At 37.9% G+C, this 23,918-nt stretch overlaps 1 protein-coding gene across 1 annotated transcript in view; it reads right to left on the reverse strand.

The window, feature by feature from the left end:
- EYS (eyes shut homolog) overlaps positions 1–23,918 on the reverse strand; it is a 916,770-nt gene that overhangs the window by 206,953 nt on the left and 685,899 nt on the right. The window contains exon 37 of the mRNA XM_054819879.1: positions 18,330–18,559. Coding sequence (XP_054675854.1) covers positions 18,330–18,559 — 230 coding nt within the window. The remainder of the gene's footprint in view (positions 1–18,329; positions 18,560–23,918) is intronic.

Genomic DNA, 23,918 nt, shown 5'->3' on the forward strand with positions numbered 1-23,918 from the left:
TTTTTGAGACATCTGCAGAAAGTACTGGAAAATATCTGCATGATTTCAGGTTTTGAAGACAGACGACTAGAACACTAAACACTGAAGATGTGAGAGCTGTTACCAGCTCTTACAGAATACAAAGGATAAAAATTAGGAAATAATATTGATACATTAAGATGTTGCATTAAAATGTATTATCATTATTACTTTCAGCAACTTAGATGGAAATTGCTTGTAAGGACAGAACACAAGGAAAGTGCCATCATAGCTCAGAAATCTATTCTCTTGCCAAACTACAAATGACTTTTAATTTTATGTCTATTAGGGATCATGTTGCCACTGAATTAAGACAGGTCTACAGGCTAAAAATGGTAAGCTAGGGTCCTAGATGTGACTAGGTCATGTATTGGGTTTGTGTGGCAAGGTTTTGGTTGTGGAGGGGCTACAGGGGTGGCTTCTGAGAGAAGCTGCTAGAAGCTTCCCCCATGTCCAATGCCAGCTGGCTCCAAGATTGACCTGCCGCTGGCCAAGGCTGAGCCCATCAGTGATGGTGGTAGCACCTCTGGGATAACATAGTTAAGAAAGGGAAAAAAAAAATCCTGTGTAACATCAGCCAGGAGAGAGGAGTCAGAATATGTGAGAGGAACAACTCTGCAGACACCAAGGTCAATGCAGAAGGAGGGGGAGGAGGTGCTCCAGGCACCGGAGCAGAGATTCCCCTGCAGCCTGTGGTGAAGACCATGGTGAGGCAGGCTGTCCCCCTGCAGCCTGTAGAAGATGATGGTGGAGCAGATATCCACCTGTAGCCCATGGAGGACCCCACGGTGGAGCAGGTGGATGCCTGAAGGAGGCTGTGACCCTGTGGGAAGCCCGTGCTGGAGCAGGCTCCTGGCAGGACCTGTGGACCCATGGAGAGAGGAGCCCACGCTGGCGCAGGTTTGCTGGCAGGACTTGTGACCCCGTTGGGGACCCACGCTGGAGCAGTCTGTTCCTGAAGGTCTGCACCCTGTGGAAGGGACCCACGCTGGAGCAGGGGAAGAGTGAGAGGAGTCCTCCCCCTGAGGAGGAAGGAGCGGCAGAGACAACGTGTGATGAACTGACCACAACCCCCATTCCCCGTCCTCCTGTGTTGCTGGGTGGAGAGGAGATAGAGAAAATCAGGAGTGAAGTTAAGCCTGGAAAGAAGCGAGGGGTGGAGGGAAGGTGTTTTAAGATTTATGTTTTATTTTCTCGTTATGCTACTCTGATTTTCAATTGTAGTAAATTAAATTAATTTTTCCTGAGTTGAGTCTGTTTTGCCCATTATGGTAATTGGTAAGCTCTCCCTGTCCTTACCTCAACCCACGAGTTTTTCATTATATTTTCTCTCCCCTGTCCAGCTGAGGAGGAGAGTGATAGAGCGGCTTTGGTGGGCACGTGGTGTACAGCCAGGGTCAGCCCACCACAGGTCTTTAATGGGTTTAAACACTTATCCTTTTCAATCAAAACCTTTAATAATTTTATTTTAAAGGAGGGTGGGAGAAAGTTGTTTGACACAAAAAATGAAATTGATAGTAGCCAAGTAATCTTTGACCCAATTTAATGCCAAATTGCCCTATTTCACTCTAGGATGAAAGGTATGAAGGTCTCACTGGTATAGTATACCTCCTGAGATATCTCCAGAAGTAACGTGAAAAGTATCCCTTATACTGCAGGTCCTATGGCTTTCTGATGAAGACAAGTGAATCTGTTTGTGAAGTCTGTAAAAGGTTGTTTATTTATAGAACTTCTTTGTTTTGTGACCAGAGATTCAGGTGGAATAGTAGGATACTGAGGAGGGAAGCTGAAAGCAGTTGAACTCTAGAAATCAACTGTTTGAATCCTGCTTGACATCCATATTTCAGGAACTAATCAAAGCCTAAATATATACACACCTAAAGCTAAGTTCAAATCTTTAAAAGATATTTTGATATCCCCTTTTGATTTCCCACTTACAGTATCATGAGAGTATGTCTGCTAAAATTTTCTGTTACAGTGTTCTGCGGACCTGACGGATGAGTCATGACAAATATGATCTTGTGTAGGGTCATCAGCTTCTAGACAAACCCTCTTCTTGTAGATGGAGAATATGGCATATAATAAAATTGCCATATTTATCTATTTTCTATCATAATCACAATCCTCTGACATATAGCTGTATACGAAAATGTTGGCAATAATACCTTTCCAGTATTCCAAGGACAGCAATTGGGTGGACATAGAGAGGCATGTCTGCATGATCTTGTGCAGAAAAATACTTACTAATTCAATTTCTATACAAAGTTGGCAGGGCATGAATCAGATCTGGTCTAAAAGGCATGATGCTGCACTAATGCACACAGATGGTAGTAATTTTCCCAAATGTGTGAATTCCCATGCTAATAAAATCACATTATTTATGATTTCTTCACACAGTGCTTCAAGACCAGTGATTTCTCAAACGAAGTTAGAGCATGACCATCTGTCACTGATCATGCGGACATGCGTAGAGTAGTACAATCACACAGCATCTGGTCAAAATATAATTCAAAAGACCAATAATGGGAGAATAATCTGGAATATTATATGATAAAAAATATCATATCATGAAACAGCTGTATATTCTAGCAAGTCAAGTAACACTTATACTGGATAAGTCTGGATAAGCCTGGATTTTGTTCTGATTGCAAGATTCAGAAATCTGTACCAAACCAGACAAACTATGTACTTAGATTTTTCTCAAGAGAAATCACATATCAGAGCTACATGTTGAATATATGCTGAGTATTCAATTTATAACAGGATGTTTTCTCTCATATCAGCCAATTACCAAAGAAAGGTGCACCAAGATAAAGTTTTTTAATTATATGTGCAACTGATTCCATTAAAACTGAGGAAAATTGCCTTTATGTAATTACTAGATTGACAGGCATATTTTTTATTAATAACAAATAGGATTTGTTGCCAAGAATGAATTACAGATAGTTGATGTATATTGATGGTTAATGATATACAGCTATAGATATTTTAAAATTGGTCAGTGCAAATGAATCCTCAAGGTACTCTTTGCACATTAATATATTGAGTTTTCAAATCCAAGCAAAGTTAAGCTTTCCCTTGAGCAAAGAAATTTACTTCTGGAATAAAAAAGAAGAAAAAAGATCACTGATAATGTACACGTCTGTTTCAGAGAAACAAAACTAAAGGTTAGAGTTCTGTGAAAACATACGATGAATAAGATCCTTGAAAACACATGGACTATCTGTGGTTGGTCTTAAAGTACTGGGCAGTGGAATTAAAATGGCTGATCAGAAATACCTACATCCACAGTATAAGGTTTTTACTCCCAAGGATTCTCATGAGAATGAATTTGTCTTTGCTGATTGCCCTGTATTGAGTTAAGGACAGTTGGTTCTGCCTATGAAAACACAGCCTCTCTGGGTGATCTGCTGATCCTTGGCAGAAAAAAATGTTTAGGAACTTACTTTTGTGGGATGTGATTGCTATCAGACATATTTCAGTATTTAATTTGTGAAACCTGACAGATTACAGTAGCTGGTAATTCATTGAGCCTCTTTAAGATACTGTATTAGCTTTCAAAGGTAGCTGATCTGAATTATCAGACATCCCATTATTAGAAAAGGATGTAAATAAAGACTTTCCTGAGGCAGTCCTGGAAATCTTAAAAAACATCTTCGTAAAGAATGGAAGAGTGAATTATCACTTGCCAGGCAGAATCACATCATTATGATCCCACAAAAACTACAGAAGAATGTGCAGCAAGACTTGCAGTGAGGGAACAGAAGTCCAAGGTCATACAGTGAGTCTGAGGCTAACTCAAGAATATAGTACAGCTTTAGTTTCACTCTCCTATGCTATTTAACAACAACAGTTTCTCTATCAAGCACTGAACTTGTCAGACTACAATAGAAAAAAATACATCAGTAACTGGAAAATCAGTTTCTTGCAGAGCATGCATGGAGCTGCTTCTAGTGTCCTGAAGCCCTCTCCCTAAGCTACTCCCAGGAACAGGCTTTTGCTCTACTACATTATTGTAGGTTTACTTGGGGGTGGATGCAGGGCTGCTCTTTTCACTTCCTTATCTGATTGTTCTTTCTTTCTTCAAATACACTCTGTGTTGACTGAGAAACAGTCACATTCTTTGATTTGTGACAGTCTATTTTACTTTTCTTTCAGTGTATTTGGCTTTGTTATTTCTTGCCTTACACTGAACATTGTCTGTGCAAGTACCTCTTCTACTGTTACCATGAAACAACTGAATAGTTGGCTCCAGGAAACTAATTCTGCAAAGCTACATGACATCACCTTTCTCCAAAACATATCTCTTTCAAGTCAAACTCTCTGGAAAATAATCTCTCTCTCTGCTCCAACTTGGTGAGGTTTTTTCCTTTGTTACCTTTAATTCAGCTTTATAATCCATCATGTATAGCCAAAGAAAACCATTTCTGTGGTCTCACTAGAGTGATTCAGGCAATCTCAGAATATATGTATTATTCTCCTCCCCTAAATCCTTTCCCCCTTTCCTTTATTCTTATTGTAGATCTGATGTGACATGTGCAGAGCACCAAGCTAAGTTGGGTGGTGGATTCTGTTCTCTGCTGTATCATATGTGTGATGGTCCAGTGGTCACAAAAGCAATGAAAATAAGCAGCAAGCTACTGCAGATTTCGAGAGAAGGGCTTATGGAACCAGCAAAAAAACACAAAAGGTTTTGTGGTCAAAGATAGGATGAGTAAAGCACAGTAATTACTAACATCAAATTGTAACATAAGTATTTGTATATATTTTCTGAAATAATTTCTGACTGACAGCAGTGAATTTTTTCAGCTTTTTATTAAAATTCTCCAATCATTTCCTAAAATAGTCTCTTTAGGTGACTAATATGTTAACAAAATTTCAACCCCAATTTTTCATTAAATTTTCCATTTCACCTTCACCATATTCTATTAATTTTGAAGATCACAATGGCTGCTAATTAATTGAGCTTCATGCTCTTTATGATAATATATTAGCTTCTGAAAGCAGCTGATTTGAATGATCAGACATCCCAGGATTAGAAAAGGAAGTAAATAAGGATCTCACAACACTACGTAGTGAAGTATTGATTGGAAAACTTACTGGTTTTATTCTACAGGCTGTTGTCTAAAAACATTAAAGGCAAAATAAACAATACTGATATTTATAAACATTGTGAAGATATTTGAAGGTTAACCTTTTTTCAGTTTTTGCTTTCATCATTATTCTTCTGTGTAGTTATTTAATAGTTATGCTGCCATACTTTCAGTCTACTACAAAGTTTTCCATTTTCTGTCAGAAAAAAACATAAATGAATTATAGCATAGAAAATATAAATGGAAGCAAAAAAAACCAAACTTTTTTTCCCCCCAAAAGGAAGAAACTTCATAGCTCAGTCTGATGACAACAGAGAAAAATTCATACTTTTTTAAGAAAAAAAGATTAAGTTGGACTTGATTGGACTAAATATGACTCATTTTAGAATTGCACCCAAATTTCTACCAAGAGATAATTGAATGCAGATTTTTTTTAGTAAGTATTATCTGATTTTCAAAGTTTTTGTCATCATAATTTATAAATTATGATGCACACTAAGTATGTGCAGATAGCATATAAAAGCAATGAGAAAACTGAACGAGTATTTTATGTAGAAATATTTTGGCACTAAGCATTTAGTGAAAACATCAGTAGTAAAGAAACACACTTTAACTTCTTGTTTCATCCCCATTCTCTATTAAATGGAAAGTGGTACACACTACCAACCTGACCTTCCCACCACAGGGGTCACCACAACCACCTTTAGCCACAACCACCGTGAACAGCTTTACCACAGAAAACATCTCCTGCTGCCTTGTGTGAAATGAGCGGATTAGTTCAAACAAACGTTTCTGTTCTAGGCGAGCAGGCTGAGCAGCAGCTACACGGCTCAGACTGCCTCACAGAGCTGTATTGTAGCTGATACCCAACATACTCACATATGCTTTGCTGTATCTGTAAAGTTAACTTTAGATTAAACTGGTTTGGACTGGAAATCAGAAATGTTTTCCATATAACTGGACTACAAAAAGAGTAATGCAAGTTTACAGTGGGCAGGCACCAGGCAGAAGACATCACCTTCCGTCTAAGCAAGGATTGAAAACCCTCAGACCAGGCTTCCCTTCTTATTGGCAGACTGTCACGCGTATAAGAGTGTCAAAGAAATTGTTACATACAAGGAGATGTTAAAAATGTCCCTATCTTTATACCGTGGCTCATAAAAAAGGTGCAGAGTCAGGTCTTTTTCTGTTCTCTGCACACTGCACTGGGTGGGTTTGACAAGTCACAAAGGATTGCAAAAGCTACCAAAAAAAAGGAGAATAAACAAATGAAAAGGGTGACAGGAAAAGAGATAAAACTATTACGAAGTTAAGATGTAGTATTTCTATTTTTTTGTGTGTATTATACACATATACACAACAGCATATAAGTTTATTATTATTTGGGTGAACAAAGCCAGAAAACAAATAAGGACATAACAGCAATATTGCATGGTCTATAACATAATGTTAAAAAAGAAAAGAAGAAACAGTGTTGGTCAGGTTCAGTGAGAACCATTTCTTTATTAGCAAAGACACTACTTTTCCATAGATGCCTTCAGCATTTTTCTCTCTCACCCTCCCCCCCCCTTTTTTTTTGTAGACAGACATCGTCTGATTATACCCTCTCTTAAAGACTCATGAATCAAATGTTAAGGGGGAAGGCACTTTTTTTTTTTTTTTTTTTTTTGTAAGGAGAGCACCTTTTAAAGCAGAAAATGAAAATAGCTGTGTTATGAGAAAAAATTATGGCACAGATAAATGAAGACATTGTAGAAACTTACAGAAATCCTAATGTCATGCACAGTGACTAAGCCTTATTGATTATTATAAGTAAGCTTCACCACTACTCATGGAGTTAGAGTCCTATATACTTTTGGCAGATTGTTTACGTGAAAAATAAGATACAGCAATACAATAGTATACTATTTATCTACTGCTTCTGAAACTGTAACAACTCAGCAGGATCGCAGTGTACCACTCCTGGAGCCAGAAGAAAGAATGAAGAATATCTCTGTTCTGGAAATGCAGAAAAAAGTGTGATGTATTTTCAGAGGTAGCAGAAAATGCAGACAAATGCAGGGGTTGGGAGGGTCCCTGCCAAAACTTCATTTTAACAAGAACAAAGTAGTAGGCTACCTCTGCACTGAGATAAGATGATAACACCACAAGCTGAAAGTGTTTGTGGCAAATGTCAAGTATAAAATATTTATTTCCTTCCTCAAATAGTTCTGAGTTTTTATTTGCATTCTCTGTGTCCGAGATTTTATTTCTTTATTCTTGTAAGATAACTTCAGCTGGATTAAGTACGATGCCTGTTAATACTTTTCTTTATAACTTCTCACTTCATTTTTATTTTGCTTTTCTAGACTAGTAGTTGAAGAATATTTTCGGTGTTGAGCTACCCTATTGCACAACCTCAGAAAGCTGTTCTGCCTGCCCTTAAGTGAACAGTAGTAGTTTCTTTAACCTGCTCCCTGCTCCTTTCCTTAAATGTCATCAACTTTTTAGCATGTCTAACAGGGACCAAAGGCTTAATCACCTTGTTAATGCACCTAAACCCCAGTGAAACTAACTCTTTGTTGTTTTACAAACAAAATGAACAAAAATAAAAAGCAAGGGTGACCCTTGATTCAAACACATTTTGAGCTAATATTTTGGATCACAATGTCCTGTTTTGGCAAAATTTATTGTTACTGTTCCTTTTAAATCTTCTGCCTCCCCAGCCTCTCTGGATAAATTTCAGGTCCTCAAGCATCAGCATCTGGATTATTCATGGCAATGTTCAGGCTTTAAATCTGGGTTGACATTCTTCCCTTTATTCTCAACTGCACCTAGGTTGGTCTCCAGAAATGTCAAAAAATGGGAGACTGGTTCTGATCATCTAGAACTGAATTTTTTCTTATAATTTCCTGTCTTGAGTCTGTCTGGATTCATCTTTAAAGGAAGAGATTTATGCAGTCTGCTGGATTTCAAAGAGCAATGAATGAAATGTGCCTTCTTAATTTGTTTTAATGCATAGAAATCCTTGATTCTCTGCACCTTTTCCATACATTAATATTTTTATGAATGATTTAAAATACTTTTATATCAAGAGCAGAATTAAAATAATAGGAATTCCTATAAAACTCCTATATAAGAATCTCCAGGAACAGAGAGGGTTACATACTGATTCTACTAATAATGAAGTACACAGGTATTTAGTAGGAACAGCCCCATTTCATTGGGGTTTTTTGCTATTAAAATAACAACTCCATAATATAAACCTCAGACAAACCTGCAGTGATGAACCTTTTCTGTTTTGCAACTGTATTGCAAAAAAAAAAAACCCCATCCAGTAGCATACTGCCTGTTATATGAGAAAATGTATGTGAAGAGACAGGTGTCCAACAGAGACTGGGCTTCTGCTGTTAAACTTCAAAAGAAATTTTAAATGCTTTGCCACATCGTACATATTTTACTCATATAAATTTTTGGTTGCTTTATGGTCTTTATTTTGCTGAAGTTCACATGTTGCTGAAACAGACTGTTCATATGAATAAAAAGAAACAGTCACTACGGTGATGATTATTTCCATAAGATAGCTTTAAGAATAATGCCATGTGTTGGAAAACATCTTTGGAAGTCAGATGATTCTACAGCTATCCGTTATGATTGGTAGAGGGTAATAGGATGCTCGCCTTTATTTTCTTGGGTTTATTTCCCATATTTGCACATTTTCCATTGTATTCAATATGCATGAGTGTTTTATTATTTATTAATACAGTGTTTTTATTTTGTCTTTTATAGGGCTAAGAATTCATTAAGGAAAATTCTTGATACAGGGCAATACAATTCACATAGGAAAATTGTTTTCATTTATGCAATTTCCTGTCTTAAATATGAATCTAACAGTAAGTAGGAACCTGATAGTAATTTGAATTTCTGTTTGGGCAATGCCTCAACTCTCTGCTCTGTTTGGTGATGCAGTCGGTATTTTCACTAATTGCACTGAAACACAGGGGGACTCTACATGTTCCCAAGTTTTTGATCCTCCCACACATTCTGCACAGAACTGATCTATATACATGTAGAATATAAGTATGTTGTGCTGCTAGGAAATTCACCTTTCGAATCCTGAATTTCCTGGGTAGCTAAAATAGCTAAATAGCTAAAATAATTTTGCTCTCTAATTACTTGCATATTTTATCACCATGAAATGTTATTACAAAAATGTAAAGGAACTAAAATGGTGGGAAGAAAAACTGAGAAGCTGACTTCTTTGCCTTAAAGAGAGGTTTGCTGTCTTGAGGAGCCTCAAAGCAGTGACTTCCTAACATTTATATAGTAATTTTTTCTCCCCTTTAAGCAACAATAGTTTGAAATTTTATATAAACACAAGCCCAAGTGTTCTATGAAGATGCAAGAAAAGGCACATGGCAGGCACTCCTAATTAGAAATAATGTGGAGTTTCATGCTTAAGTCATCTTAGGCCGGGAAACTCCCCAGTGAGTGTCCACATGACCAATTTCTCTAGCACAGCCATTTCCTCTGTAACCACATCATGTAAGTAGCCAGTGTCACTTTGTGGGGGTGACACTAAAGGGCTGGAGCACCTCTCCTCTGAGGACAGGCTGTGAGAGTTGGGCTTGTTCAGCCTAGAGAAAATGCAGCTCCGGGGAGATCTAATTGCGGCTTACCAGTACCTGATGGGGGCCTACAAGAAAGATGGTCAGGGACTGTTTATCAGGGAGTGTAGTGACAGGACAAGGGGTAATGGGTTTAAGCTGAAGGAGGGTCGATTTAGATGAGATGTTAGAAAGAAATTCTTCACTGTGAGGGTGGTGAGGCCCTGGAACAGGTTGCCCAGAGAGGTTGTGGAGGCCCCATCCCTGGAAGTGTTTAAGGCCAGGTTGGATGGGGCTTTGGGCAATGTGGTCTAGTGGAGGGTGTCCTGCCCACAGCAGTGAGGTTGGAACTAGATGATCTTTGAGGTCCCTTCCAACCCAAACCATTCTATGATTCTATGATTCCAGTTGGTGTGTCCCTGAGCAGGATGCTTTAGTGAGGTCCCTAGAGAATCCTGCTGTTCACTTCACACTCTCAGCTAGCCAAAGCTCCCGAGAGTGCTCTAAGAGCAGAGCAACCGTTTCACACCTTTGTATCCAGGAATGAAACAGCCCCTCTGTTTTCAATCGCAGCATTCTTGAAATCAAAATGTCAAGGTAGCACAATATACTGCTATCCTAACTCAGTAACACAGGTGATTTCATTCATAAAAGGTCTAACTAACTACTGTTTATTCTGTGATATAAAAGCAAACCCAGTCTTCTACGTCTCTTTCGTACAGGCTACATAATAAAGCTCAAAGACATTATTCAATAGCTCACCTGCTTTATTACATGGTATTTCCTGTGGAAGAATGCAAATGAATCAAGCTCAGAAAATAAGCATTGTCCTACTGCCTGGGGAGACACATAACATTTCCACAGATGACTTGATTATCAGCAAATTAGCACCAACAGAACAAATGGCAGCAATTCAGGAGTTACTGAAAGAAGGTGTTTCCAGAAAATGCCATAAATGGAGAAGTAAAGGAAGGAAAAAAGCAAGTATTTGTCACCTATGCAACAATGGTTATCTTTGAATGAAAAATGACTGGAAGGAGCTGGGAGATTAGCAGCTGAATAGATTACAAGCTTTAGAAACAATCAATTTTTATACCAATTTTTTCAAGCAGAAAATGAAGGGAAGAAAGCTTGTTCCCCACAAATTCTACACTTACCATTATTTCATTTTCTGTTATCTGTTCTTGTCCAAAATAGTGTTTGTTATCAAATTGTTTCAATTCTCCTACAGATAAGTATGACAAGAAAACTTTCATCCACATTAAAGAAATAGTCATTCAGATGCCTAATGCTAGAAATGCTAAAATTTCACAGGTCTGATGTACATGAGGAGATAAAGAGGTTTCTACTGCTTTTATAAATTGTTTTTCCCAGAAATAAAAGGATAACTTCTTAAAAAGTGCTTATCCATGCAAGCCTTTATAACAAAATGCTACAGCTATCTCATTTTTAATAACATCCAAACAAAAAAAAAATCTTTAAACAATACTTAAAGCCAATAATTATTTTAAATAGCTCATGACTGGATGTGAATGGATGTGAATACAAAACAGAGAATGTATTAGCAAATTGACAACTTCTTAAAATGTTTCTATCACTATTAACTGTTTTCACAGTAATCTTTCAAAGCAACTAGTGCCCAATAGGCTCCATAATGTTATTTCCTAGAACAGACTTCTGAAATATTTATCAGCTCTTTGTTCACTAAGACAACCTTATAGCTCTATAGTATACCCTATAGCAATAGACTCTATAGCTATTCTGAAGATCATGGTTTTGGGGAGAAGTGGCAGTGCACTGGTAAGTAGCTTTACAGAGACTGGAACACTGGTTGTTAGAGTTGGTTGGTGCTTTGAAGAGCTCTTTCGTTAACTCAACAAGCTCGCTCTTTCTCATTATCTTCAGGTTGCACAGGATCACATCCTGGTGGGTTTTGAATATCTCCAGAGAAGGAGACTCCATAACCTCTCTGGGCAGCCTGTTCCAGTGCTCTGTCACCCTCAAAGTGAAGAAGTTTTTCCTCATATTGAGATGGAACTGCCTGTGTTCCATTTTGTGCCCGTTACCCTTGCCCTGTCGCTGGGCACCACTGAAAAGAGTTTGGCCCCATCCTCTTGACATCCACCCTTTAGATATTTATAAGTGTTGATCAGATCGCCTCAGTCTTCTCTTCTCCAGGCTAAACAGACCCAGTTATCTCAGCCTTTCCTCATATGAGAGATGCTCCTAGATGATCTCCAGAGTTCTCTTCCAACCCCTACCATTCTGTGATTCTCTAACTCCCTCTGGGTATAACTAAGGTGTATGTTAGGCTGTCGTTTAATGACATTTTTAATCTATTCTTAATAATCGTATAAAACTGCCACATTCCTTTACAGTTACATGAAGTCCCCTAGAAGGTTTTGAGGTTGTTTTTAACTGATAAGCTACATAAATGACCAAAATAGGAACAGAATGGATGGATCCCAATTCAGGATCTGATGTAGCAGAATACCTACATCCTCAACATTAAGGACATGAATCACACAGATTTCTTACACTCTTACGGTTAAATACATGTAAAGCTTACATGCTCCACTGTATCTGGGATATCATTTCTAAATTAGATGAAAATGGAATATTAAGTTGTATTAAAGCTCAGTTACGCTGGCACTTGTTTTTAAGGTGGTAAAATTCTATAAATCTGTTCAGGAGGGTAAGAAGGATTAGCTGAAAATTGCTTCACCACTTCCTTGTGAACCCAGTTGCTGTTCCCTCAAAATTCTTCAGTTTCAAAAAACACTTCATCAAATTAACCCACAATAAAATAAAAACCTGATATATAGTAACTGATAAAGCAAGATGGCATCAGATTGGAGATATTTTAGATATCTTCAAAAACTTATCCATAATTTTGTGAACTAAGAAGTAAAAAGTAGGGATCATATGCTAAGTCCAAGGTGACTGTGCAGCTAATGTGATTACTCACAGACACGGGTAACAAGTTACACTTCACAAGGTTTGCCCAGTCTCATATCAAAGTGCAAGATTATATCCATGAGTGAAAGTGCAGAGAAGAACATTTAAGTTAATTTAGATAATTTCTTTTTGCATTGCACACCAAAATAACACTTCTATTGAATTTTATTGTACTAAATAAACTGTATGAGAACGGCTAGTTATAGCCTACATGCAACTTTAAAATTGCTATAATGGCAACTAGTGTATATCAAAGCCAATATAAAAAAGTATTTAACTTCCAGCTAAATCCTTGTTTGTTCTTAACCACCCTACTGTGCTCTTAATTTTTAAAGTCATCCACTAAAAACACATTCTAAATTTGAAGGGAATACTTACTACTTTTTTCAATTGTAACCCAAAAGCTAGAGAATTCATGTGAAAGTTTTACATACACAAATTAATTTTGTGGGAAGTTAATAGATATCTCATGAGTTTAGACATTGGCTGTGGTTTATGACATCAAATTAGTTACTGAAGTTTATATATATCTCTAAACACATTATTTTTTTCTGCTCAGAGTCCTACGAGGTTATGAATCGTTTTGAAGGAGGACAAAATGGGTGAAAGAACACTTGAATTCTCGAAAAACAGAGGATATGGAGTAACAGTATCATAGAATCATAGAATGGTTTGGATTGGAAGGGACCTTAAAGATCATCTAGTTCCAACCCCGCTGCCATGGGCAGGGACACCCTCCACTAGACCAGGTTGCTCAACCTGTTCTTCTTTCTGGGTACCTCAAACTGACACTTGAATGTGGAGATGAACGCACAGTTGCCCTTCCTCACCCACACCTCTGTATGCAATTCCCAATTCCTCATCCTTCTTTTTGATGCAAACTGTCACAGACTTTTTTAAAAATCATACATACACAATATAAGCATTATTAAGGAGATAAATAGATGTATGACCTATTGGACAAATGAGATTGTATGCTTCTAAATATGGCTGAAATTACAGAAATTGGGCTAATTACATTCATTTTCAAACCCAAACAAATAAAGAAAAAAAAAAAAAAAGAATTGTCAGAGATGAATGATACTAGTCAATGACACAAGTTAGAAATGTTAAGTTAGGAACAATGTCTAGAAAAGCTGCTAGTAAAAGAAACTTCTAATGTTGGGGGTTATATTATCAGGTATTGCTGAACAAATCAGGAATTCAACAAGTGTATATCTCAGGCAACAAACTTACCAAAGTCTCCAGGTGGGACTGTTGCAAGATAAATGCCTGTAACAGACACCCATTTTACTCCTGGTTTTAAAGCTTTTTCAAAGGAGTTGACCTTTAAGTAATGTACAGAATATACACAGGCAACATATCAAATTAAACAGATTTCCTGGTTTTAACATATGATGTTTAAATGTTCTTTTTATTGAACACTTTATAAAACTTTTACAGAATGCTAAAAATTTCAGAGACTTCAAAAATGTTAATCTTATAATTAAGAGTCAGGGACATACTTTCTTTGCACATGCAAGACAGCGATATTCCAAACCTATCACTATGAACTTTACAGTAATAGACAACCATCTGCCTGCATGCTAAAGCAGAAGCATTAAGTTTTTTCCACTCGTGTGTAGGGTTTTCACAATGAAGCAGATAAAATAGCTAAGCTAATAAAGAATTGTTTCATGGAGGAAAGAACAACACATTTCATATTGAAGTTAAAAAGCTTATTTACCCAGAAAGGAAAAGAAAAAAAGGTAGCTCAGAGTACACGATCTACCCTTTACTGTATTCCCTATCTACACAATCCTTCCTTTCTATTGTTTGACCTAGCACTCACTGCTCAGTAATAAAGATTAAATTTATACTGGCAGCAAATTTTCTACACTGCATTTAAAGTTGGAGTTTTGAAAATAAAGCTTGTAGCAATTTCTCATTCCCAGATAACTTTGGTAATTTGTAGGAAAAAGAAAAAAAGGAAATACTGAAAGCAGTATTAAAGGTAACTGAGGCTTCAGATGGTTGCACATATATGCTTTAGACTAAATCCTCACTTTGTACACTTCAGCATATATCCAGTGTTCAAACCTTCAGTTTGACTTCAGCAAATATACTTGTTCATATCCATAGTTTTCTATATTTCCTTGGAAAAATGGAGATAGATTTCCACTTTTCAAAATTGTCATTTAAGGACATTTTGGATTTCAGAGGTATCTGATTGTTTAAGAGTAAATACACTATGTATTTAAATAAACTGGCTTGGCCCTAATATATCCATAATGACACGACTTGAACATATTTCTCGTAAGGGCAGAACAAGCTGCTGGAGTTTATCAGTTAAGATGCAATCTAGTATATATATATATAATAAGATGCTATCAAGTTGAACCACATAACTGAGATAATGACATTCACTTGCATTCACTCTATAAGATGGTCTTATATGTTGTCAGAAATATACACTAAGAAACTCAATGGTGTATCTTAACCTAGGTATGAAATAAGCAAATGCACACATTCTAATGAAGCCAAGATATCTACACAGGCTTTGTATGTCAGACCTCGTGGTATGCCATGTTGACTGTTACCATGCCAGTTGAATATATGATATATTTTCTTCCTGAAGTTTAGTTAATTGTAGGTACAAGGTAGGTCACTAAGATGATTAATAAGTATATATTACTGAAATGTACAGGTATACATTACAGTATGATTAAAAAAGATCACAGCTATCTTTAAGGAGTCAAGAGACAATTTCCATGACTGGAACAAACTTTCTGGATTGCATAAATGATAATTTACTTTCTCCTTTGCAAGGTCTATAGTAAATAATCATAAAATGATTACAGATGCCCTTACCTCCTTGTAAGTATGAGTTCTCCTCAGACTTCTTGAAGAACTGGTCCCCGAATAACAAATGTTTGTAATGACAGTTCAGTTGGGTAATTTCTGGTCCCATTACACTAAATTATCAATCTCGTTGAAACTTTGGGATTAAATAAAATCACTTTATGCTTCAGTTACTTTTCAGCCACTAAACGCAGGATACATCAAATCGGATCCTGATCTATATACACATGCAATGTGACAGCACGTGCCCTGGGTTGTAGCTGCCCCAGTGAGCTGCCGATGAGCCTGCCACATACCACAGCCCTGGCTGACCCAGGGGGTTTAAGCATGAAGGAGGAGGCTGTTCCCTGTATTGACGGTGGGGTTGTAGAGGGTAAATGCAGAGCCTGGTGAAAAGAGGAACTCTTCAATTCATCTTCTCCATACAAAGGGAGAAAAGAAGAGAAATGTTCTTCTTCCAGTGCCAGAACTATTAAAAGATATTCTATGCAGAAAAATGGATTCCTGTTAAAATCTCATCATCAAGCATGCCTGCAAGCTTCAACAAAGCAAATGGCATCTCTTCCAATTTTAGAAAAAAAGAAAAGATATCTCATAGAAACTAGACATTCAACCATTAAAAGGATGATATGATTATACAGCTGAGGTTATATTCTCAAAAGATGCTACTTGTTTCAGGTTTTTTTTTTAAGCTTGTATTCTGATTTTATTGAATGGAATAGTTACCAGTGTGTATAACATAGGATACTTCAGTCCAAATCATCAGAGATTTGGTTACAACTGCAACTTACTGTAATAGTCCCCTACTTTTAATTTGCTCTTCAGGTATTCAGGTAGTCATAATTCAGTCATACTTTCACACATGATTTTTGAAACAGTCACAGAAAGAGAGAGAAGTGGACCCCTTCATTTACACAGGTAAGATAAACATGTGACATTCCCTTGGAAAGGTAGTTGGAAGACAGTCAGCTCATGCCATTGTATGAACTCAGCACGTCTATACTGGTTAAGCTTCAAACAAGAGAGAATTATGTAAGATGATGTATTTTTGAATGAGCAACTCAAAAATAGTTGTTTCAGTCAATGGACCAAAAGGTACTTCTACCAAAGTCTGTGGCATGGGAGGTAAGTACTCAGTCCAGATAATATGATTCAAACATAGATTATGTCATTTTTCATTAAAAACACCAAGCTGTAGAAGACTTCTAGAGACTGACAGATGAACTGGAAGGTAAAACTAGGTCAGAAGAAGGCAACAGTCAGACACTGATAGAAGGCACCAGTGGAGTCCAGACAAGGTGTCACCCAACAGAGTGATCATGCGTATACACTGATATGGCCTATTACCACAGGATGTCTATCAAGCTCCCACTTAAATTTAACATTGCTTACTCCTGGCATAACCCTCGGGAAAAGCCCAAACCTGGTCCAATCCAAAATACTGCAGATGATGCTGATACAAAAGATGCCAACTACATTCTTTGAAACCCAGAAGGGAATTCTGGCACATAAAATATATGCAAATAAATAAAACACTTTTTACTGAAATACTGAAAATACTTCATTGAAAAACACACTAAATGGTAACTAAATCTGTTATCTTTGAAAGAAAGCTGCTTTTTTGGTTACACTATATTATGGATTATGGTGCAGTTTGCACAGCTGCCATGTATTGAAAGCAAGTGCAAGTAGTATGCTCAGATACCAAATATGTAGAAGATATTCACAGAATTCAATTTTAACACAGACAATATGAAAATATATTATTTAATTTATTATAAACTTGGGAAAAGCTGAAAGGTAAAATATTCTCTGATATCTAAGCAACACACAACTTTTTTTTTTTTTTTTTTTTTTTTTTTGTAGCTCACAGTCATTGATTGCTTTCACATATAGTGAGTGTAATGACCTACTTTCAGACAGTAATACAAGGTGATGTTAGCTCAGATATACCAGCAGTCTGGCAAGGACATCTTTAACTCTAGTTGCCTGTATTTCATACCATAGGAAGTTCATCAGGAGGATATTACAGTTATACAACCATAATCTAGATGATTATTTTGTTCTTTTCCTGTATACCAGTAATGCCCTTTAATACTATGAGAATTATCCACTGCCATTCCTAGCGCACTGTACCTTAAAAGCTAAACCAGTTTTTGAAGCCAGCTGTAAACTCTGTCATGATAAAGAACTTTCTGAAAGCAGTAATGAAAAATAATTACAATTACAAAACAGAAACCCCAGCAGTTATTGATCAGTTTGTCTGAGAGCCTTGATTCTTTTTACAAAGAAACCAAAATTGTTCAGAGAATTAATTTTTATGCAAATGCTAATTAAATTATGTTCATTTGACTAATTTGTGCATTACAAGCAACAGTAACACAATAGAAGTATAAATGAGCTACAGAGTGAAAAAAGCCTTTTTCAACAAAGGACCAGGCACAGTGGCAAAAAAGAACAGTATCTGTAGAAAAGGAAAACATATCATCTTTTCAGGAAACCTCCTTATTTTCCTAAGTCAGCTTTCTTCTTTCCCAGAAATACTAGGTTGCATACCACGCATTAACACTGTGCACAACGATTTGCACAAATAACACTTTTTTTTCATTAACTCAAGCCTGCAACGCTTACTGTTGTGCCTGACTGATACCACCCATCTAACCTTCCAATTATTCTAAATACTTCAATGAATCTACTCCTGAGTTACCAACAGTAACTGAAATGGAAAGCAGAGAAACATGGTGATCATCATTACCTCTTCCCCTTTTCCTGCTCCAAAGAAGCATAAGATTCGCATTTCCCAATTAATAGAGAAAGAATGAACCACGACTACCTTTTTCGCAGAACCGACCAGTGAAGTGTAGCGGGCAGTCGCACCGAAATGAGGTGGCCCCAGTAGGCAGAGAGAGAGGATGACAGGTCCCTCCGTTATGGCACATTCCTTCCTGGCATACAGATGGCGGTTCAGGGGAAATCCGAGAGGGCACAACAGGCTCAGGCAGCTCAGGCACATCAGAAGAAACCATAGGGAATGCTGTTGCCAGATGTGTGGGTACAGGAATCCTGAAAGGATAGAGACACCACGTCAGAACAAAAAACTGAGAGACCTAAATTTTTCCACTACGCTTCAGCTTCATTTAAAATCAGTAGGGTTGTTTGTTGTTTAGAAATTCACATTATATTTAAGAAAACTTGAGTACATTAATAATTCCCAAATTAAGTCTCCATCCTGAAGTCTAGCAAAAAGGTAATGAAGGTATTTTCTCTGTGAGGGAGCAAGAAATAACCTCCATGCATGTAGCACAGTTTGCACGTGCTCTCATAATTCCTTTTCGGTGGATGCCAACAATGGAGTGACAAATAAATACAGGCCTGTACTATTAAATATTTTATTGCTTGAAGTTACCAACTCTCATAAGGCTGTTCTAGGAAAATGCTGTAATACAGCAATACAGCATCTTTAAATTCATAGAAATAGCTATATGGGGGAGGAAGGGAGAAAGAGAGATGGAAGGTTTTTTTCATTTTTCCACATAAATTTTCTTGTTTAGAATGACATTATCTCTCTCTCCTAAATTTTTGAGCTCTCACAGTAATTATTAGACTGATATGTTAATAATTTTTCCCCTTTTAAATTATTTCCTATCTTAAAGTTGCTGGAAATTAACAATGTCCAGTTAGTAATACCACCTGTTTGTCCTAATTATCAAATCTGTTTATTAATGCTTTTTGTTTTATTCAGAGCCAAACTTGTGACTCACTAAAACCATACAAATTTAAGGCTACTGATCTGCTAACCAAAACAACCTACATGAATCACACAAATTATTATGATGAAGTCAAAGCAAAAGGAATCAAATGTCACAAGAAGATTTATGGCTATTTAATAAGCTTGCATAATTAAAAAAATAATTAGTTGTCACTAAATTTTGCATAAGATCCAGACATTCTTCTTTCATTTTATGATGTTCAAGAGGTTCTACTTTTTTTCAGAAAGCAACTTTTAATTCTGAAATTTGGCAACAGTCTAATTTTATCTAGTAAAATATCTTACTATTTTTACTTCATTAGTAATTTAGACTTTCTGAATATTTCTCTTATGTCTTAATGTTGTGCAAAAAAAAATATCGTATTGGAGAAAAGGAAACTAGGTTGAACTGAAATGTCACTAACATTTTGGTCAAAACAGAACATAGAAATTATATACTTCATACAATGGTTTGTGGGCATCACAGACAGTGAAAGTCAGCATTTCTGGCAATGTGTTAAACATCAACAACCAAATTCTTTTTTATTTTGGTAAAAACGGTGGTATAAACCCGCTTTACAAAGAATAAAAGCAGTGAAAGTGGTGTGATGGGACCCCTTCAGTGTGACTTTACGTTCTCCACTTTAGGCATCTGTCTTCTTAAATGTAGCTTCCAAATTTTTTACACAACCTGTTTAGTCATGACAACCCGAAAACTGATTTTAATAATTTACTTTTTTGAAACCATGTTTTATAAAGTACCAATAAGCTTCATAATATTGCGGGAAAAGAAAATAAATATAACACATCCCAGTTAAGTATGGCATGTGAAACTCTCACTAAATGAGAAAGTGAAAAATCAGTTCTCTGAATCAGCACTACAGCACGTGCAAAACCTGCGCGAAGACAATGATACATGCTGAGAGGCAGGTAGGAAGGAAAAGAAGTTGGTCAGAGGAAGGACTGAAATAATTCAGGATAAAGTAAATATCTAAGGGGACCCAGAGAAAGGCACAGAAATTGGGAAAGGAGCGGAGCCCTGGGAAAGAGCAAAAGGGACACAGGGCTTATGTGACAGCTAAGAGGAGAAGTGCAGAGCAATAATGGTAAGGGGACCATTAGAGGGGGATACTGAAGCAAGGATGCAGACTGCGACCAAGATATAAGATAGCCAAAACACTCACTATGGTGGTTAGAAATGGGGATACAGGGATTTCAAGGCAGTTAAAAGCCATCCACTTTCTATGAGAAAAGCATCCAGAAAGATGGCAGACAACAAGAAGGCTGAAAACAAATCCCTAAAAGATTTTGGAGGCTGAGGACTTGCTGATAAGAGGCTTTTTAAGATTTTTAAGAAAATAAGTAACTTCCTGTTTGTTTCCATTTACATGAACAGAAAAACAATATTTCCATTTCTATGAATAGAATTACAACAAAGAAATTACTAGGTTTATAACCATTCTTTTCTCATAAGAGAAATAACGAACATGATCTTCATATGGGCTATTCCGTCCAGAGCAGCATTAAGTGTGCACTAATGTGTGTGTTATCTTCTACCAGGCTAGCACAGCAAATTAAAAATGCTTAGTCACCTGCTGCTGATATTACAACCATGGGTTAAAAAAAAATTAAAATCTTCATTTTCTCCTCAAACAGAAACTAAATGTTTGAGAAACTCTGAACTAATATTAGGCTTATATAAAGAATCAGAATTTACAGGAGAAATTTATTGTGAGCTCTTACTGGGATTTGGGGTTGATTTTTCTGTTCCTCCTGAAAAAAAATCAACAACGAAAACTAAATAAAACTTGGGGAAGAATCAGGGCATAAACTAAGCTCTCACTACTAGCTATTAGCGACCATTTCTCTAGTGACAGATAATCCTATAGATGACCATTGCCAAATTTATTCTTCTGAATCTGGTCACAGAGACCGTCCGGGGTGAAATACTGAATGAGAAGGGTATCTGCCTGACTGGGAGGTTGTGCATTCTTGCATCCACTGGAAGCGCTGATTTCCAGCTGTGGAAGTTTCACATCCCCCTTCTGGCAGGAAGCTACTGTTTTTCTCTAAAATAGAATCACGGGAGTGTACTTCAAATGAAATTTTATGAGCGCAAGTAACGCATCCTCGCTTCATTTTTTGGTTGACATTCTAATCCGCGGAGAAGAAAGAAAGAAAAGCTCCTTGGCAGGTTGATTTCTCCCTGGTTCATTTGCCAGGCTTTCGTGGCGTGTCAGCCTTTGCAGTGTTGTTCTGGATGTTTTGCTTCTAGATGGAGCCTGACTGCCTACGTGCCAGCACCACTTCCAGGCGCCCTGCGGCTCGCTGCCTTGCTGCAAAAGCGGAGAAGAGTTTGCCTGGGCTGCTTGGTGGGGCAAACGTCTGCAGCTGCACTCACAAGCCTTTCAAGCTGCTGCTGTGAATAAGTAATGACCTCGGCTCAACGCAGTTTAACTAAAACATTTATTTGAATAAAGAGCCGGGAAGTGTTTGAAGTAATTTAGTAATTGGGGCGTTAGAAGTTTTGCGAACTGTAACAAAAATTAAATCAGGCAAAACCTGATTCTCTGATACTACACAACAAGGCCACAATTTTTCTGGGGTTTTTTCTTTTCAATTTCCCAGCCTGTCACTGCCTCTCAGGTCAATAACGTGCATGAAGATCTTCTAACTTGCCGCCAGCATCAACACATTGTTTTTAATCTTAAGATGAGCTCAAACAGCTGAGTTTTAGAGGCCTGTAACCTTGTGTTTCATAGCTGAGTGCATGTAAGTTTGAAATGTTTGTCTAAATATAGATGTTAGTGCAATTTGAAGTCTTGTTTATTTTATATTACATTCTTTACCACTCAGGAAGATGTATGATCAACTGAATGGCAGGAAGATAGTGCTTAGGGATCATATCCAATGTTGTGTTGTTAAACCAAAAGCACGCATACCCTAACCAACCGTGCTTCCCACTCCCCTGTGCTTCCATGTGAAAGGACATGGGGCAATGGACGTTTCTTGAAACACAAGAAATTCCATGTAAATATAAGAAAACAACTTTTTTTTTTTTTTTTTTTCTTTTCATAGGGGTGATCTATCTGTATAATGGACTTCAAACTGAGACTTGCCCCCAAAGTAATTCACTATCAGGCTGATGGCAGCCATGTCTGCAGAAGCACTCTGACATTTTTCCTGAAGCAGGTTGATGAGACATGCAATGGCATGGGAGTCCCAATGATATGATAACATCTCCACTGCCTATATCTTCTGGTACTTATGCACTTAACATTTTATTACTGAAGTAATGGATTTAGCCTTATCTGATATGAGTGAGATAAGGAAGTTTGTATTTTTAGCCTGTCAATAAAGTAATTTGTGCTGGGAAGCAACTGCTTTTATTTGCAATTTTCCTTGGTGGAAAAGTGTGTACATGCCATTTTTCTTGGGCTATGACAGGCTATTATTTTAAGCAAATGTTTTAGATTTTGAAGCTGAAAGAAAGATTTTTCAAGGGCATTAGCATGCATGGTAGAATATAATTTCAAAACTTTATGAAACTGAAAACCACTGCAGTTCATGGAAATGTTGGTTTAAACAGGAATAAAAACCTAGTACCTTGCATGTAATTTGGCAAGAGTGAACAAAGTTTTTTAGAGACTGTTTATTTCACTGTTCACAACCAAGTCAAGAAGAATACTTTAAATGGCATTTCACTGATTTCAATGTATCCACAGAAGAGTATACCTGCACACTTACCTGTGTTGGGTTTGCGTGGCAAGGTTTTGGTAGCGGGGGGGCTACAGGGGTGGCTTCTGTGAGAAGCTGCTAGAAGCTCCCCCTGTGTCTGATAGAGCCAATGCCAGCCGGCTCTAAGATGGGCCCGCCGCTGGCCAAGGCCAAGCCAATCAGCGCCTCTGTGATAACATATTTAAGAAGAAGAAAAACACTTAGAGAGAGAGAGCTTTAGCAGCCGGAGAGAGGAGTGAGAAGATGTAAGAAACTCTGCAGACACCAAGGTCAGTGCAGATGGAGGGGGAGGAGGAGCTCCAGGCGCCAGAGCAGAGATCCCCCTGCAGCCCGTGGTGAAGGCCATGGTGAAGCAGGCTGTCCCCCTGCAGCCCATGGAGGAAGGATGAGGGGGTGTAGAGATTCCACCTGCAGCCCGTGGAGGACCCCACGCCGGAGCAGGTGGAGGCACCTGAAGGAGGCTGTGGCCCGTGGGAAGCCCACGCTGGAGCAAGTTCCTGGCCGGACCGGTGGACCCATGAAGAGGGGAGCCCACGCCAGGGCAGGTCTGCTGGCAGGACTTGTGACCCCGTGGGGGACCCCACGCTGGAGCAGTTTGCTCCTGAAGGTCTGCACCCCGTGAGAGGGACTCCATGCTGGAGCAGGGGAACGATGAGAGGAGTCCTCCCCCTGAGGACGAAGAAGCGGCAGAAACACCGTGAGATGAACTGACCGTAACCCCCACTCCCCGTTCCCCCTGTGCCGCTGAGGGGGGGAAGGTTGAAGCCGGGAGTGAAGTTGAGCCTGGGAAGATGGGAGGGGTGGGCGGAAGTGTTTGAAGAGTTGATTTTATTTTCTCATTCCTCTACTTTGTTTTGCCTAGTAATAAATTAGATGAATTCCCTCTCTAAGTTCAGTCTGTTTTGCTCGTGACAACAATTAGTGAGTGATCTCTCC

This window comes from Grus americana, chromosome 3 (assembly GCF_028858705.1).
Source record: "Grus americana isolate bGruAme1 chromosome 3, bGruAme1.mat, whole genome shotgun sequence".
NCBI classification, from domain to species: Eukaryota; Metazoa; Chordata; class Aves; order Gruiformes; family Gruidae; genus Grus; species Grus americana.